Raw genomic sequence first — 18,623 nt, forward strand, 5'->3', positions numbered from 1 at the left:
TCACAGCCAATCCTGTCATTACTTGACTTGTATACACATACTTTCCAGCAAGTGTCACCGGATAGCAATCAGGAGCTGAATGCTGACTAACTTTATTTTCCCCCTCCCTAGCCCAAGGGTTCTGAGGCCAATTATGACACTACTTCTACCTTGGCTGAGATCAGCTAATGATCAGGTTATTGAACCTGGAACTTTGAGTTCGTTTTGCTTAGAGCCCCGTGTGTGATAGTTTCAACGTACATTATATTTATGCAAAGAAAAAAGGCTGGTGCTAAAATGTTTGCACAGTTCCCAAAACAATCCTTGGGTGTTGATTGCCACACTGTGGGTGATTTGCAAAACCGCAGATTGCAACAGACGGGAAAATGGATCGAATCTGTTTTAACTTGTTGTAAACTTGATGGCAAGTTTACATTTAAATGGGGGGGAAAAGCTTTTTTTCCCTTCAAAGAATAAAGCTTGTGTATACACCTCAGAAAACTGGCCAAGGCCTAAAGCCCCACTTTCTGACTTAATGGACAGGCAAGGTGCAGGCTGCCTCTGATATCCATTCAATTTGATTTGTCCATCGAATTTTTCAGTATCTCTGAGGTTAAAACTAGGCATTTTTTCACTGGCGCTTTGGGATCCGAATACAACAAATGCCTCATTCTCAGATTGTTTACATAGAGCTGAGTGATTTAGCACAACTGGTGTAGATTTGCCTTTCCCTTTTTTCCAATCTGTGCATGTTACACTTTTCCTCCCCTCTGCCTGACTATTTGCTGGGGTATGATTTCATAATCTCCCTGGTACCTTGTCCAAATGGTTATTACTCACTGTGAGCCTTGATAGTAAGTGTCAGCAGACTACTTATCAGTGTGGGCCTGAGCCTGACCCTGTACTTGCCCACCAACCCCTGCTCCCCCCTCCCCCCCGCCCCTGACAACATATACACTTCCACCAGGAATGTGAACTCTAGCCAATTGTTTTTTTGCTTTCCCCCAAACTGAGCCCGGGGGATAGTGAGACTGATTGTATCGCCCTGCTAATTCAGCATAGGCCAGGGATCAAATCTGACTCCTTCCTGGCCTATATGGCTTGGACACTGAATGAATAAATGCTCTTTAACCACCGGGAGATGCATGTTACACCAAGTATGCTTTAAGTTTTACCTGAAACTGAATAATCCTGTTTTCTTCCCCTTTCCAATAAAAAAATGATCTGCATATATCCTGGATCAAGAATCCAATAGATTGCAGTCTGAGCATTAATTATTCACCCTGATACTGCCACCATGCCCCAGAATTGATCCGTGGAGTCACCCCCATCTAGTATCATACTAACATGAACACAGAACTTTGTGTATTGTACACTGGGAATGTAACAATGAACTGTAACCAGATTAAGAACAGTTGAAATTAGAACATTGAAGAGGCTTCATTAAGGATACCAGCAAGTTTTCTTCGATGGTACACATCAGAAAAAAATGACACTTATATAATTAAGATAGTAGATATATATAATATATATATATATATAGAGAGAGAGAGAGAGAGAGAAGCCCTTACCATGTAAGATGCTTCACACAATGAATCACATTTTGAAGTGTAATGACTTGTTATGTAGGAATTCTGTACCAGCACTGTCCCATAAACTCCTATGAGATGAATGACCAGTTAATCTGTTTTTTGATGATGGTGTTGGGGGAAGGGAAGTTGGCCAGCACACCCTGTTGCCCTTCAAATAATGCCACAGGAATTTTACACCACTGTAAGAAGCAGAGAAGGACTTGGTTTAACATCTCACCTGAATTATAGAACAAAGAGATCTAGGAGTACAGGTTCATAGCTCCTTGAAAGTGGAGTCACAGGTGGATAGGGTGGTGAAGAAGGCATTCAGCTTGCTTGGTTTCATTGGTCAGAACATTGAATACAGGAGTTGGGATGTCTTGTTGAAGTTGTATAAGACATTAGTTAGGCCACACTTGGAATACTGTGTACAGTTCTGGTCACCCTATTATAGAAAGGATATTATTAAACTAGAAAGAGTGCAGAAAAGATTTACTAGGATGCTACCGGGACTTGATGGTTTGACTTATAGGGAGAGGTTAGATAGACTGGGACTTTTTTCCCTGGAGAGTAGGAGGTTGAGGGGTGATCTTATACAAGTCTATAAAATAATGAGGGGCATAGATAAGGTAGATAGTCAAAATCTTTTCCCAAAGGTAGGGGAGTCTATAACGAGGGGACATAGATTTAAGGTGCGAGGGGAGAGATACAAAAGGGTCCAGAGGGGCAATTTTTTCACTCAAAGGGTGGTGAGTGTCTGGAACGAGCTGCCAGAGGCAGTAGTAGAAGCGGGTACAATTTTCTCTTTTAAAAAGCATTTGGACAGTTACATGGGTAAGATGGGTATAGAGCGATATGGGCCAAGTGCAGGAAATTGGGACTAACTTAGTGGTATAAACTGGGCGACATGGACATGTTGGGCCGAAGGGCCTGTTTCCATGTTGTAAACTTCTATGATTCTATGAAGGGCAATGCAGCACTCCCTCAGTGCTACATTAGAGTAAGGAATCTTACAACACCAGGTTATAGTCCAACTGTTTTATTTAAAAATCACAAGCTTTCGGAGGCTTTCTCCTTTGTCAGGTGAGCACGAAGGAGAAAGCCTCCGAAGCTTGTAATTTTTAAATAAAACTGTTGGACTATAACCTGGTGTTGTAAGATTCCTTACATTTGTCAACCCCAGTCCATCACCGGCATCTCCACATCATGGCTACATTAGAGTGTCAGTCTAGATTATTGGTTCAAACCCTGGAGTGGGTTTTAAACCCATAACCTTTTGAGCTAAGTTGACACACATGAATTTTTTCTATTATTCATTCTCGGGATGTGGGCATTTATTGCTCAGCTCTAATTGTGTTGTAACCAATCATTATTTTACTTGCACGTGACACCATCTTCTCGTTCTGCTAGCATTTCTTCCTCCCCAAATAGCAACAGGTGAGCTACGCGCCTTTCAATGTGATGCCCTTTAAATGAGAGCGCACAGGTGCAGAATGAGAAAAGCCATGGGCTGACATCATCTCATCCCACCAGATTCCCCTGTCGCCTGGAGATGTGCATCGTATGTCAAACACTGACACATCGGGAACCCCTGCTGACACTAGTGCTGTTATCACAGAGCCTGAGGGGGGAGTTTCTGATCTGTGCCAGTGACATTCAGTCTAGAATGCAGATTCACTCCACAGGCATAAGCTTTGAAGTGTAAAAAGAGATTTGGGGAACTTTACCAAAAGAAAAGACACCCTAATGTGAGAGCCTGAACAAAGTATCATCAGTCAGGTCTTTGATAAGAGTTCAAAGGGTTAAAGGGTGTTGTCAGGAAATTCTGGATTCCAAGCCTTGCTTGGCTGCAGCCATTTTCAGTGTCCTTAAATTGTTCCATGTTTAAATGCAGGAATCTTTGCCTGGAAGCCAAAAACTGCTAATGGTAATGAGCCATTCAGCAGTTAATACATTTTGGGGTCTGGAGGGCCAATATCTCAGGTAGATGTGACCTGTGCATTGTGGCACAGTTGGTAAGAAAGGGAATGCATGGGCCCAGGTATTTATATAAATACAGAATTTTGGAGATGTTCCCCAATTTTCTCCTTTTCTCTCCTGAAGATCGATCTTCAATGGAATATGGTTGCCAGCAGATCCAAAGGTCCCAGGTTTGATTCCTAGTCTATGCTGTGATGATCTCAGTCAGGTTAACAGTTGGGATGTTACAACTGGCTCTGGCTTCCTTGGGCTATTGTAAACAATTTTACAACACCAAGTTATAGTCCAGCAATTTTATTTTAAATTCACAAGCTTTCGGAGATTTTCTCCTTCCTAGTGAAGGGATAAAAATCAACCACTTCCTCCTCCCCACTCCTGTCCTCTGGTACCTCTCGTAAGTGGCCATTTTTCATGTGTGAGCCTGAACAGTGAGGCCTAGATTTTAACACCAAGCTTAAGATCGAGGGTTAAGTGTCAGTGGGCTTTTCGCCCATGGGAAATCTCACAACGATTTTTTTTTTCCTTAACTGATATGAATACAGGCGCACTTTCCAGTAGGACAGGAGTCGGGAGGAGGAAGTGGTTGATTTTTATCCCTTCACTAGCCCAAGAAAGCCAAAGCCAGTTGTAACATCCCAACTGTTAACCTGACTCAGATCATCGCAGCATAGACCAGGAATCAAACCTGGGACCTTCAGGTCTGCATGACCCTGTAGCACAAAATTCTCTCTTTGAGGAGAAATCGAAAGATTCTTCCACCAGGTGTGAAGGTTTTTCAGCAAATGTCTTTTAATTTCTTATGGTGTCAACTTGGCTCAGATACTCATGAGTCAGAGGTCATGGGTTCAAGCCCCACTCCAGAATTTCATCACATAATCCAGGCTAACACTTCAATACCTTATGAGAGATTGCTGTACTGTTGGGGGTGACATCTTTTGGATGAGATATTAAACCAATTGGACATTAAAGATCCCGTAGCACTACTCAAAGAGCAACAAGTTATCCAGGTGTCCTGGCCAATATTCCTCCCTGAACCAAAACTAAATTAACTGGTCACTTATCTCTCTTTTACAGTTTGTGGGATCTTAGTTGTGCACAAATTGATAACGCATTTGTCCACTTAGCAGTAAGTGCACTTCAAAAGTGGCGCTTCAGGATGTCGTGAAAGATGTTACGTAAATGAGGAGGTTTTTTTTCTTGGCAAAGGGTTTGAGATTTTTGTACAGTTGTATCGTCCATCGAGATAGCTAGTTTTCTGGGATCCCCATGGATGAGAATTTGTTGTTATTTTAAATATGTGTTGTGTAATATGATGTTTCCCCCACCCCCTCCAGGCTATGCAGCAAAGACAAAGAAAATAGCTTGTCACAAATTACACGTTTCAAATTTGACGGCGTCTGCCAACTTGTCGGCAGAGGGGAATTATTGAAATGAGTTATTTACAGTTGGAAAGTTTTGAGAAGCTGCTGGAGCTCGCGCTGATATATTGTCCACTGTAGTACAATCCATGCTTTACTGGATACAGTTCGAGGCTGCTGATTTTATTATCGGCGCAAAAGCCTATAACAAATGCACACAGTCCAGTGGATCTCAAGCTGTTTCAGATCCCAGTGGCTCCTGTAGCTACGGCGAGTAGAAGTTATTGCTACGTCTGCACACCAGAGCAGAAGCACGTCGTAAAATGCTTTTATATTAGAGTGTGTTCTCTTGCCGTTGGCTGAACTTGTAGATTTGATTGACGCTCCCTTCAGTGTTCCAGTGGTAGTGGACACTCACTCTGTGGGTCTTGCGACTTACCAGTCGGTCTTTGTGTCAAAGTACAAGGATAGATCTGCGTTTCATCAGTTGTAACCGTAAGTATTACTCCGTTTGAGAGCAATTCTCCTCAGACCTCTTCACAAATATAAAAGTGACTAAAGTGAGAAGTTTGTCATAGAGACGGTGTTTGATACGGGTTCTCTAATGGAGAACCTAAAGGCGCATTTATATTGTGCGCGATCCACGCCAGCTTCCATAAGCGGAGATTATCGGCTGCCTTAGCCAGTCCTGGAAAATTTCCATTTGACTGATCGGCCATGATCTAATTGAATGGCAGAACAGACTTGAGGGGCTGAATGGCCTACTCCTGTTCCTATGACTTGCAGCCAGCTACGCCAGTCCTGCGCTTGGGGAACGCAGTGCCACTAGCTCAATAAAGCAGTGTCCAAATCATACGCATTATACCGAAAGCTGTATTATATCACAGAGCTGTCACAGTGGGGGACCAGTGTATATTTATGTAGGTTCACATTGGCTGGGAGTGAAAACTTTCAGCGTAAAAGCAAAATTTTGAAGGACTGGGAAGGAATAGTTAGAAGCAGACTGATTTCAGTGATCAAGCGTATTAAAACGAGAAGACATATATTAAATGTAAGAGATTTAGGACAGACCGCAGGGGAAAGTTTTTTACACCGAGTTGTGAGGCTATGGATCTCACAACTATTACTGGAGTTGGTGTTTGAAGCAGAGAGGCTTGTTAACATTGAAGAATAGATTAAATAACTGGTTGAAGGGAAGTTGGAACAGGGCAAGCACACAGGATTAGACCTACTGCTCATGTGGAGGATAAATGACAAGGACTGGTTGGGCCAAACTTTCCATGTTGTACTTTCTATGCAATAAAATGATAGGATGGAAGCTTATTAGCAGTTCGCGCACGGTGAGACTCCCATCTGCACTGTTCTAAAGGGAAGGGGAGAGGAGAGGCACCAAATGAAGCTAACTCCTTCCCTCCATTCCCAACCCCATCCCCTTGTAGCAGCTGGTTATAAATTACCTGCACTTATACCGACCTCTGAGGAGTGTTCGTGCTGCGTGTGTGTAAACTGGACACACTCACTATATCTGGGATTATTGATTAAAAGAACACATCTTTCCAATGGCTAGATTCAACAAATCTAGTTGTCTTTAAGATTGCTGCCAGCTGCGTCAGAGCTGTGCCGAGGAGGCGGCAGCACTAGCACCCCTACAAGGCTAGTGTGAAAGCAGCTATCGGCAGTGTTAGAGGCCATGTCATGGTAGTGTAGTGGCTGTGGTACTGGACTAGCAACCCCAGGTTGAGAGTTCAAATCCCACCATAACACGTTGTGAAATTAAATTTCATAAATCTTGTCGTTTGTAGGCTGGACCCACAAGAAACTAAATTGGGTCATGGCTGTTCTTCACGGCAAGGATCATGCCACCTCTCCCAGCCTGGCTCCAGTCCTACACTGCATGGTTTACTCTGAACTAACCGAGCAAGTCATTTGGTTGTAAAGGCAGCCACCAGAAGAAGGCCCACCATAGAATCTGACAGCACAGAAGGAGGCCATTCAGCCCATTGTGCCTTTGCCCTCTCAATAAATGCAGCCTTAACCCTCAACATCCTACAAACAATTTAAAAAAAAACAGCAGCTGCCCTCTCCTCTGGGGAATAACAACTGTGAAGAAGAGAGAAAATAGAAATGTTATTTTAACAATCGAACCATAAAAAAATGAAACTGCTCTTCAAACTTTTCAAGCTAATCCAAGTTCTCTAAGGTGTTGTTTTATCACAGGAGGAGGCCATTCGACCCATCGTACCTGTGCCGGCTCTTTGAAAGAGATATCCAATTAGTCCCTTAGCCCTGTAATTTTTTTCCCTTCAAGTATTTGTCCAATTCCCTTCTGAAAGTTACTATTGAATCTGCTTCCAGCTCCCTTTCAGGCAGTGCATTCCAGATCATTACAATTCGCTGAGTAAAAAAATGTTTTCTCATGTTACCTCTGGCTCTTTTGCCAATCACCTTAAATCTGAGTCCTCTGCTTACCAACCCTTCTGCCACTGGAAATAGTTTCTCCTTATTCACTCTATCAAATCCGTTCATGATTTTGAACATCTCTATCAAATCTCCCCTTAACCTTCTCTGTTCTAAGGAGAACAACCCCAGCTTCTCCAGTCTCTCCACATAACTGAAGTCCCTCATCCTTGGTACCATTCTAGTCAATCTCTTCTGCACCCTCTCTAAGGCCTTGACATCTTTCCTAAAGTGTGGTGCCCAGAATTGAACACAATATTCCAGCTGAGGCCTAACCAATGTTTTATAAAGGTTTGTGATAACTTCCTGGCTTTTGTACTCTATGCCTCTATTAATAAAGCCCAGGATCCCATATGCTTTTTTAACAGCCTTCTCAACTTGTCCTGCACCTTTAAAGATTTGTGTATGTGCACCCCCAGATCTCTCTGATCCCTTTAAAATTGTACCATTTAGTTTATATTGCCTCTCCTCATTCTTCCGAACAAAATGCATCACTTCACACTTCTCTGCGTTAAATTTCATCTGCCACGCGTCTGCTCATTTCACCAGTCTGTCTATGTCCTCCTGAAGTCTGGTACTATCCTCACTCTTTACTACATTTCCGAGTTTCGTGTCATCTGCAAACTTTGAAATCATTCCCTCTATTTAGGTTTCTAATGTTGCTGAAATAGCTTTCCTAAACATTGTGTGGTACACAGATGCAACCATCTTCAGCCAGAAGTGCCGAGTGGATGATCCATCTCGGCCTCCTCCTGATATCCCCACCATCACAGAAGCCGGTCTTCAGCCAATTCGATTCACTCCAGGTGATATGAAGAAACGGCTGAGTTCACTGAATACAGCAAAGACCATGCGCCCCAATGACATCCCGGTTGTAGTGCTGAAGACTTATGCTCCAGAATTAGCCGCGCCTCTAGCCTAGCTGTTCCAGTATAGCTACAACTCTGGTATTTACCTGACAAAGTGGAAAATTGCCCAGGTATGTCCTGTCCACAAAAAGCAGGATAAATCCAAACCGGCCAATTACCACCCCATCAGTCTACTCTCAATCATCTGCAAAGCGATGGAAGGTGTCGTTGACAGTGCTATCAAGTGGCACTTACTCACCAATAACCTGCTCACCGATGCTCAGTTTGGGTTCCGCCAGGACCACTCTGCTCCAGACCTCATTACAGCCTTGGTCCAAACATGGACACAAGAGCTGAACTCCAGAGGTGAGGTGAGGGTGACTGCCCTTGACATCAAGGCAGCATTTGACCGAGTGTGGCATCAAGGAGCCCTAGTAAAATTGAAGTCAGTGGGAACCGGGGAAAACTCTCCAGTGGCTGGAGTCATACCTAGCACAAAGGAAGATGGTAGTGGTTGTTGGAGGCCAATCATCTCAGCCCCAGGACATTGCTGCAGGAGTTCCCCAGGGCAGTGACCTAGGCTCAACCATCTTCAGCTGCTTCATCAATGACCTTCCTTCCATCATAAGGTCAAAAGTGGGGATGTTTGCTGATAATTGTACAGTGTACAGGTCTATTCGCAACCCCTCAGATAATGAAGCAGTCCATGCCCGCATGCAGCATGACCTGGACAACATTCAGGCTTGGGCTGATAAGTGGCAAGTAACATTCGCGCCAGGCAATTGCCAGGCAATGACCATCTCCAACAAGAGAGAGTCTAACCACCTCCCCATGACATTCAACGGCATCGCCGAATCGCCCACCATCAACATCCTGGGGTCACCATTGACCAGAAACTTAACTGGACCAGCCACATGAATGCTGTGGCTGCAAGAGCAGGTCAGAGGCTGGGTATTCTGCGGCGAGTGACTCACCTCCTGACTCCCTAAAGCCTTTACACCATCTACAAGACACAAGTCAGGAGTGTGATGGAATACTCTCCACTTGCCTGGATGAGTGCAGCTCCAACAACACTCAAGAAGCTCGACACCATCTAGGACAAAGCAGCCCGCTTGATTGGCACCCCATCCACCTTCCTAAACATTCACTCCCTTCATCACCGGCGCACTGTGGCTGCAGTGTGTACCATCTACAAGATGCACTGCAGCAACTCGCCAAGGCTCCTTCGACAGCACCTTCCAAACCTGCGACCTCTACCACCTAGAAGGACAAGGGAAGCAGGCATATGGGAACAACACCACCTGCAGGTTCCCCTCCAGGTCACGCACCATCCCGACTTGGAAATATATCGCCGTTCCTTCATCGTCGCTGGGTCAAAATCCTGGAACTCCCTTCCTAACAGCACTGTGGGAGAACCGTCACCACACGGACTGCAGTGTTTAAAGAAGGCGGCTCACCACCACCTTCTCGAGGGCAATTAGGGATGGGCAATAAATGCTGGTCTTGCCACTGATGCCCACATCCCATGAACGAATAAAAAAAACCAGCATTAATATATATATTTAAAATAGCAGGCAAAATCACTGAACGAGTGTGATTTCAAGGCCTCGAAAGCTATTTCTCTTTGGGGGTGATATAATTGACGTGATTAAAATGATAAAGTGATTCGATAGGGTAGATAAAGAGAAACTAATTTCTCTGTTGGGGGTATCCAGAAGAAGGGGGCATAATCTTAAATAAAAACAGAAAATGCTGGAAAAGCTCAGCAGGTGAGGCATCATCTGTGGAGAAAGAAAGAGTTAACATTTCAGCTTCATTGGAACAGTGTAAGAGGCCGAGGACGGAGAGGTCAGAGTGGGAGTGGGACGGGGAATTAAAATGGCAAGCGACCGGCAGGTCAGGGTCACATTTGCGGACTGAGCAGGGTGTTCAGCAAAGCGATCATCCAATCTGCGTTTGGTCTCCCCAGTGTAGAGGAGACCGCATCGTGAGCAGCGGATACAGTATACTAAATTGAAAGAAGTACAAGTAAATCGCTGTTTCACCTGGAAGGAGTGTTTGGGGCCCTGGACGGTGGGAACGGAGGAGGGGAAGGGGCAGGTGTTGCTTCTCCTGCGCTCGCACGGGAAGGTGCCGTGGGGAGGAGAGCGGGTGTTGAGGGTGATGGAAGAGTGGACCAGGGTGTCATAGAGGGAGCGGTCCCTTCGGAATACTGAAAGGCAAGGGGAGGGGAAGGTGTGTTTGGTGGTGGGATCGCGCTGGAGGTGGCGGAAATGGCGGAGGATGATACGTTGAATGTGGAAGGTGAGGACAAGGGGGACCCTATCATGGTTCTGGGAGGGAAGGGAAGGGGTGAGGGCAGAAGTGCGGGAAATAGGACGGACACGGTCGAGGGCCCTATCAGTGGAGGGAAATCCTCGGTTGAGGAAAAAGGAAGTCATATCGGAAGCACTGGTGCGGAAGGTGGCATCGTCAGAACAGATGTGATGGAGACGGAGAAACTGGGAGAAGGGAATAGAGTCCTTACAGGAAGCGGGGTGGGAGGAAGTGTAATCAAGGTAGCTGGGAGTCAGTGGGTTTATAATAGATATTGGTTGACAACCTATCCCCAGAAATGGAGATAGAGAAGTCAAGGAAGGGAAATTCCAATGAAGCTCAACGTAAGCTCGAGCAACAGCACCTCATCTTTCGTTTAGGTACTTTACAATCTTATGGACTCAACATTGATTTCAATAACTTCAGAGCATAACCACTGCTCCCATTTTTTCGGTCAGCTAGTGGTGGTAATGGTTCTGCTATTGCCATTTACAGCTACTCCTGATCAACCTTTTGTTTCTTAACCAGCCCCATTACCATCCTCCTTGCCTTGCACCATCATCCCTTTTGTCATTTAATACACTCTTGCCCTCTACCCTATCACAGACCTTCCCTTTTGTTCTTTCCTCCCTTTCCCTGACCCTGTACTTGCTTAAAATCTTTAACTCTTTTAACATCTTCCAGGTCTGACAAAAGGTCTTCGACCTGAAACGTTAACTCTGTTTCATTCTCCACAGATGCTGCCTGACTTGCTGAGCTTTTCCAGCATTTTCTATTTTTATTTCAGATTTCCAGCATCCGCAGTATTTTGCTTTTGCTCTTAAAATTAGAGCTTGCCATTTAGGAGTGAAATCAGGAAGCACATTTTCATGCAAAGGGTATTAGAAATCTGGAACTCTGTTTCCCAAAAGGCTGTGGGTCAGTTGAAATTTTCAACACTGAGATCACTCGAGTTTTGTTCGGTAAGGATATTAAGGGATATGGATCAAAGGCGAGTAAATGGAGATGAAGTACAGATCAGCAATGTTCTAATTGAGTGGCGGAACAGGATAGAGGGGCTGAATGGCCTTCTCCTGTTCCTATGACTTTAATGCACAAAATTAATATGAATCTTGCTTACGTTCTGAAATGTTTTAGATGTCATCAGAGTAACCGATGGCTTTGTGAGTAAATGCACTGCATGGTGTGATACTGATCCAGGCAGATCAAAAAAGTCCCAGGTTTTAAGGTGATTGGCAAAAGAACAAAAGGCGACATGAGAAAAAACTTTTTTACACAGCGAGTGGTTATGATCTGGAATGCACTGCCTGAGGGGGTGGTGGAGGCAGATTCAATCATGGCCTTCAAAAGGGAATTGAATAAGTACTTGAAGGGAAAAAAATTGCAGTGCTACGGGGAAAGGGCGGGGGAGTGGGACTAGCTGGATTCTTCTCGCAGAGAGGTGGCACGGACTCAACTGGCCGAATGGCCTCCTTCCGTGCTGTAACCATTCTGTATGATTCTCTAAGCCGATCACAACAGGGATAGCAGTAGGCAAGCTACAGCGGGTCTCAGCGCCCGAGGACTATGGAAAGGAGCAGTGCGGGGGGGGGGGTGGGAGGGGTGGAAATTGGACAGTCTTCCGGCTCCTGATCCCTGGCAGAGAGCTTAAGTTTGCAGCTTTCAAAATAGTAGTCTTTCCCTTCGTACTGAAAGAACGACTATCGATTTCTCATCGTGAGTGTTATGTGATCGTATTATATTTTATATGATGTGCACAACCTCAGCTAAATATTCTGGGAGCAACCTTGACGAGTTTTGCAGTCGACTTCTGTTTTGGGTTGTCATGCTGAAAGTGTAGTGGTGGCTCCTGAGAAATAGTTCCTCAGAACCGAAGCTTTAAGGATGCCCGAGTATATGTTGCTGGCCGCTCTATGCTGAACGATCGCGATCGGGTGGAGATAAGGATCTCGGCACGTCCCAAATACCTCCTTTTTCTCGCCCTCTCTTCTAGTGTACTCGGAGCGAGCGATCGGCAGTGGGAGCGCGGCGCCCATGCCTGTGAAGCGTGCACACAGATGATGTCTGAGGCCGGACGGGGCAGTAGCGGTCGGATCGGCGGCAGCTCCGGAGGAATGATGGCCCTGTGGTACGCGCTCTGCTTCTGTTTAGTCGCCGTCACCAGCGTCCCAGCAGCCAGGCTCCGCATCTCAGAACCTGAAGAAACAACCACCAGCCGTCCTCCCTCAGGTAAACATCGTAACCAGATTTTGTTTCTCTTAATTTTATTGGTACTTTTTTGGAGGGGTGTTGGGGGGGGCGGGGGTGTGCGAGTGGCAGGTGGAATGGGAGGGTTTGTGGGTTTTTTTTATTTGTTTCTCTTTTTTTTTAAAATTCATTCTCTGGATGTGGGCGTCACTGGCAAGGCCGGCATTTATTGACCATCCCTAGTTGCCCCTTGAGAAGGTGGTGGTGAGCCGCCGCCTTCAACCACTGCAGTCCGTGTGGTGAAGGTTCTCCCACAAATCTGTTAGGTAAGGAGTTCCAGGATTTTGACCCAGTGACAATGAAGGTAGATTTAAGGGAGCTATGAAAGAGATTAAAAAGCAGGACCTCAAGGCTAATAATCTCAGGATTATTCCGGGTGCCACGCGCTAGTGAGTATAGAAATAGGAGGATAGATCAGATGAATGCGTGGCTGGAGAGATGGTGCAGGAGGGAGGGCTTTAGATTCTTGGGGCATTGGGACTAGTTCTGGGGAACGTGGGACCTGTACAGGCCGGACGGGTTGCACCTCAGCGGAGCTGGGACCAATGTTCTCGAGGGTAGTTTTGCTAGTGCTGTGGGGGAGAGTTTAAACTAATTTGGCAGGGGGATGGGCACCAGGAGGTAGCATTGGAAAGGAGAAACAAGGTGCACAAAGGATTGGGAGAAACAGATAGCACTAGAGTAAGAAATAGTACGGTATTAGATGGGAACAGACTAAGAGAGAGTACAAGAGGGTCTAAGATAGGTCTACAATGCAAGTGTGTAAACGTACAAAGCGTGGTAAACAAGGTTGGTGAGCTGTAGGCGCAATTAGTCACATGGGAATATGATGTGACGATAACTGAGACCTGACTCAAAAAAGGGCAGGATTGGATACGAAATATTCCTGGATACAAGGTGTTCAGGAAAGATAGGGAAGAAAAGGATGGAGTGGGGAGGGTGGCAGTATTGATTAAGGAGAATGTTTCAGTGCTGGAGAGAGAGGATGTCCTGGAGGGGTCAAGGACAGAATCTATTTGGTTACAGTTAAGAAAAAATAGAGGTACCATTACACCACTGGGTGTATTCTATAGGCCACCAACTAGTGGGAAGGATATAGAGGAACAAATTTGCAGGAAAACTACAGAGGTGCAAGAACCATAGAGTAGTGATAATGGGGGACTTCAACTATCCTAATATAGACTGGGATAGTACTTTATTGACCAGTACGTTTCCAGCCCATCGAGGATGGAGGCATTGCTGGATCTGGTTCTGGGGAATGAGGTGGGTCAAGTGGAGCAAGTGTCAGTGGGGGAACATTTAGGGAACATCAATCATAGTATCATAAGGTTTAGATTAGCTATGGAAAAGGACAAGGAGCAATCTAGAGTAAAAATACTCAATTGGAGGAAGGCCAATTTCAATGGGATAATAACAGATCTGCCCCGGGTAAATTGGAATCAAAGATTGGCAGGCAAAACGGTAATTAAACAATCTTCCAATCATCATTGGATACGGGGGTGGTGCCAGAGGACTGGAGAATTGCAAATGTTACACCCTTGTTCAAAAAAGTGTGTAAGGATAAACCCAGCAATTACCGGCCAGTCAGTTTAACCTCAGTGGTGGGGAAACTTTTAGAAACAATAATCCAGAACAAAATTAACAGACACTTGGGCAAGTGGGGGGTTAATTAAGGAAAGCCAGCACGGATTTGTTAAAGACAAATCGTATTTAACTAACTTGATTGAGTTTTTTGGTGAGGTAACAGAGAGTGTTGATGAGGGCAATGTGGTGTATATGGACTTCAAAAGGCGTTTGATAAAGTGCCGCATAATAGGCTTGTCATCAAAGTTGAAGCCCATGGAATAAAAGGGGCAGCATGGATACGAAATTGGCTAAGTGACAGGAAACAGAAAGTAGTGTTGAACAGTTGTTTTTCAGACTGGAGGGAGGTATACAGTGGTGTTCCCAAGGATTGGTACTAGGACCACTGCTTTTTTTTTGATATTTGGACTTGGACTTGGGTGTACAGGGCACAATTTCAAAATTTGCAGATGACACAAAACTTGGAAGTGTAGTAAATAGTGAGGAGGATCGTGATAGACTTCAAGAGGACATAGACAGGCTGGTGGAATGGGCGAACACGTGGCAGATGAAATTTAACGCAGAAAAGTGCGAAGTGATACATTTTGGTGGAAAGAACGAAGACAGGCAATATAAACTGGAGGGTACAGTTCTAAAATGGGTTCAGGAACAGAGAGATAGCAACATAGGAACAGGAGTAGGCCATTCAGCCCCTCGTGCCTGCTCCGCCATTTGATAAGATCATGGCTGATCTGTGATCTAACTCCATATACCTGCCTTTGGCTCATATCCCTTAATACATTTGATTGCCAAAAAGCTATCTATCTCAGATTTAAATTTAGCAATTGAGCTAGTATCAATTGCCGTTTGCAGAAGAGAGTTCCAAACTTCTACAATCCTTTGTGTGTAGAAATGTTTTCTAATCTCGCTCCTGAAAGGTCTGGCTCTAATTTTTAGACGGTGCCCCCTACTCCTAGAATCCCCAACCAGCGGAAATAGTTTCTCTCTATCCACCCAATCCGTTCCCCTTAATATCTTATAAACTTCGATCAGATCACCCCTTAACCTTCGAAACTCCAGAGAATACAACCCCAATTTATGTAATCTCTCCTCGTAACTTAACCCTTGAAGTCCGGGTATCATTCTAGTAAACCTACGCTGCACTCCCTCCAAGGCCAATATGTCCTTCCGAAGGTGCGGTGCCCAGAACTGCTCACAGTACTCCAGGTGCGGTCTAACCAGGGTTTTGTATAGCTGCAGCATAACTTCTGCCCCCTTGTACTCTAGTCCTCCAGATATAAAGGCCAGCATTCCATTAGCCTTATTGATTATTTTCTCCACCTGCTCATGACACTTCAATGATCTATGTACCTGAACTCCTAAGTCCCTTTGGACATCCACTGGTTTTAACTTTTTACCATTTAGAAAGTACCCTGTTCTATCCTTTTTTGATCCAAAGTGGATGACCTCACATTTGTCTACATTGAATTCCATTTGCCACAGTTTTGCCCATTCGCCTAATCTATCAATATCGCTTTGTAATTTTATGTTTTCATCTACACTGCTTACAATGCCACCAATCTTTATGTCATGGGCAAAATTAGATATGAGACTTTCTATGCCTTCATCTAAGTCGTTAATAAATATTGTGAATAATTGAGGCCCCAAGATAGATCCCTGTGGGACTCCACTAGTCACATCCTGCCAATGTGAGTACCTTCCCATTATCCCTACTCCCTGTCGCCATTCGCTCAGCCAACTTCCTAACCAAGTCCGTACTTTTCCCTCGAGTCCATGGGCTTCTATCTTAGCTAACAGTCTCTTATGTGGGACCTTATCGAATGCCTTCTGGAAGTCCATATAAATAACATCCATTGACATTCCCCTGTCCACTATTTTAGTCACCTCTTCAAAAAATTCAATCAGGTTTGTCAGGTACGACCTACCTTTCACAAATCCATGCTGGCTGTCTCTGATTAACTGAAAATTCTTGAGGTGTTCAGTCACCCTATCCTTAATTATAGACTCCAGCATTTTCCCCACAACAGATGTTAGGCTAACTGGTCTATAATTCCCTGGTTTCCCTCTCTCTCCTTTCTTAAAAAGCAGAGTGACATGTGCAATTTTCCAATCTAGAGGGTCAGTTCCTGAATCTAGAGAACTTTGAAAGATTATAGTTCGGGCATCTGCAATCTGCTCACCTACTTCCTTTAAAACCCTGGGATGGAAACCATCTGGTCCTGGGGATTTGTCACTCTTTAGTGCTATTATTTTCTTCATTACTGTTGCTTTACTTATATTAATTTTATCGAGTCCCTCTCCCCGATTCAATATTAGTTTTCATGGGATTTCCAGCATGCTATCCTCTTTCTTCTACTGTAAATACTGACACAAAGTAATCGTTCAACATATCCGCCATTTCCCCATTGTCAATGACAATATCCGCACTTTCAGTTTTTAAGGGGCCAACACGGCTCCTGACCGCCCTCTTTTTCCTAATATAACTATAAAAGTTCTTCGTATTGGCTTTAATATCCCTTGCAAGTTTCTTTTCATACTCTCTTTTTGTAGCTCTTACTATCTGTTTTGTGACCCTTTGTTGATCTTTGTATCTTTCCCATTCGCCAGGATCTGTGCCATTTTTTGCCTTTTTGTATGCCCTTTCCTTATGTCTTATAGTTTCCCTTACCTCTTTAGTTGTCCATGGCTGTTTTTTTTGGCAAGTACAGTTTTTGCCCCTCAGGGGTATAAACCGATTCTGTATCACGTTAAATGTTTCTTTAAACATTTCCCACTGATCATCAGTCGTTTTACCCATTAACAGATTTGCCCAGTTTACTGTGGACAGTCTCTGTCTCATCCCATTGAAGTCAGCCTTACCCAAGTCTAGAATCTTAGCAGCTGACTCACTTTTTTCCCTTTCAAACACAACATTGAACTCGATCATGTTATGATCGCTATTGGATAGATGTTCGCGTACAGTTAAACTGTTAACTAAATCTGGTTCATTACTCATTACTAAATCTAGTATGGCTTGCCCCCTTGTTGCCTCTAGGACATACTGCTGTAGAAAACTATCCCAGACACACTCAAGAAATTCACTACCTTTCTGACAGTTGCTAGTCTGCTTTTCCCAATCTATGTGAAGGTTAAAGTCCCCCATTAAGACCACTATGCCTTTCTTACACGCTTGTCTAATCTTTGCATTTATACAATCTAGCACTTCAGAGTTGCTGCCAGAGGTCCTATACACAATTCCCACTATAGTCTTAGATCCTTTTCTATTTCTCAATTCAACCCATAAGGTCGCTGTTGACTGCTTACCTCTCGTTATATCCTCCTTTATCATTGAAGTGATTTCATCTCTAATCATTAAGGCTACTCCTCCCCCTCTTCCCCATTTTCCCTATCTCTCCTGTAGACCTTATAAACCGGTATATTTAGTTCCCAATCCTGACCATCCTGCAGCCATGTCTCAGTGATAGCTATCATGTCATACCCTCCAATTTGAATTTGAACCTGTAGTTCATTTAATTTGTTCCTTATACTCCGTGCATTTGTACATAGAACTCTTAGTTGGGCCACACACCCTAGCCTGACCTTCAGCTTTGATGCTGGGTTAATCGCTTTACGCCTTCTAGTTTTCACTTTATCTGTAGTGTCTAAAGTACACTTTCTTTCTGCTGCTCTACGCTTTTCCCTTTCACTTGTTCTTGAACAACTGTTTGTACTATTTGTATAGTAAATTTCCCCTGGGTCTTCCCCTCTCTTGCTGCTCTCAACTTTACTCCCTTCTGTCTCCCCACACAGGTTCCCATCCCCCTGCCACTCTAGTTTAAACCTTAAATCTGGGGGTATATGTGCACAAATCATTGAAGGTGGCAGGGCAGGTTGAGAAAGCGGTTAAAAAAGCATACGGGATCCTGGACTTTATAAATAGAGGTATAGAGTACAAATGCAAGGAAATTATGAAGAACCTTTTTTAAAATACTGGTTCGGCCACAACTGGGGTATTGTGTCCAGCTCTGGGCACCGCACTTTAGGAAGGATGTGAAGGCCTTAGAGAGGGTGCAGAGGAGATTTATTAGAATGGTTCCAGGGATGAAGGACTTCAGTTACGTGGATAGACTGGAGAAGCTGGGGTTGTTCTCCTCAGAGCAGAGAAGGTTGCGAGGAGATTTGATAGAGGTATTCAAAATCATGAAGGGTCTAGACAGAGTAGATAGAGAGAAACTGTTCCCATTGGTGGAAGGATCAAGAACCAGAGGTGATTGGCAAAGGAACCAAAGGCTACATGAGGAAAA

The 18,623-nt window shown here is 44.4% G+C and overlaps 1 protein-coding gene across 7 annotated transcripts in view; it reads left to right on the forward strand.

Annotated features, from left to right (window-relative positions):
* LOC137320848 (fibroblast growth factor receptor 3-like) overlaps positions 1 to 18,623 on the forward strand; it is a 181,645-nt gene that overhangs the window by 42,623 nt on the left and 120,399 nt on the right. For all 7 annotated transcript variants that reach the window (XM_067982749.1, XM_067982776.1, XM_067982804.1 and 4 more), the window contains one exon: positions 12,503 to 12,738. In XM_067982749.1, coding sequence (XP_067838850.1) covers positions 12,567 to 12,738 — 172 coding nt within the window. In that variant the 5' untranslated portion in view covers positions 12,503 to 12,566. The remainder of the gene's footprint in view (positions 1 to 12,502; positions 12,739 to 18,623) is intronic.

This window comes from Heptranchias perlo, chromosome 1 (assembly GCF_035084215.1).
Source record: "Heptranchias perlo isolate sHepPer1 chromosome 1, sHepPer1.hap1, whole genome shotgun sequence".
NCBI lineage: Eukaryota > Metazoa > Chordata > Chondrichthyes > Hexanchiformes > Hexanchidae > Heptranchias > Heptranchias perlo.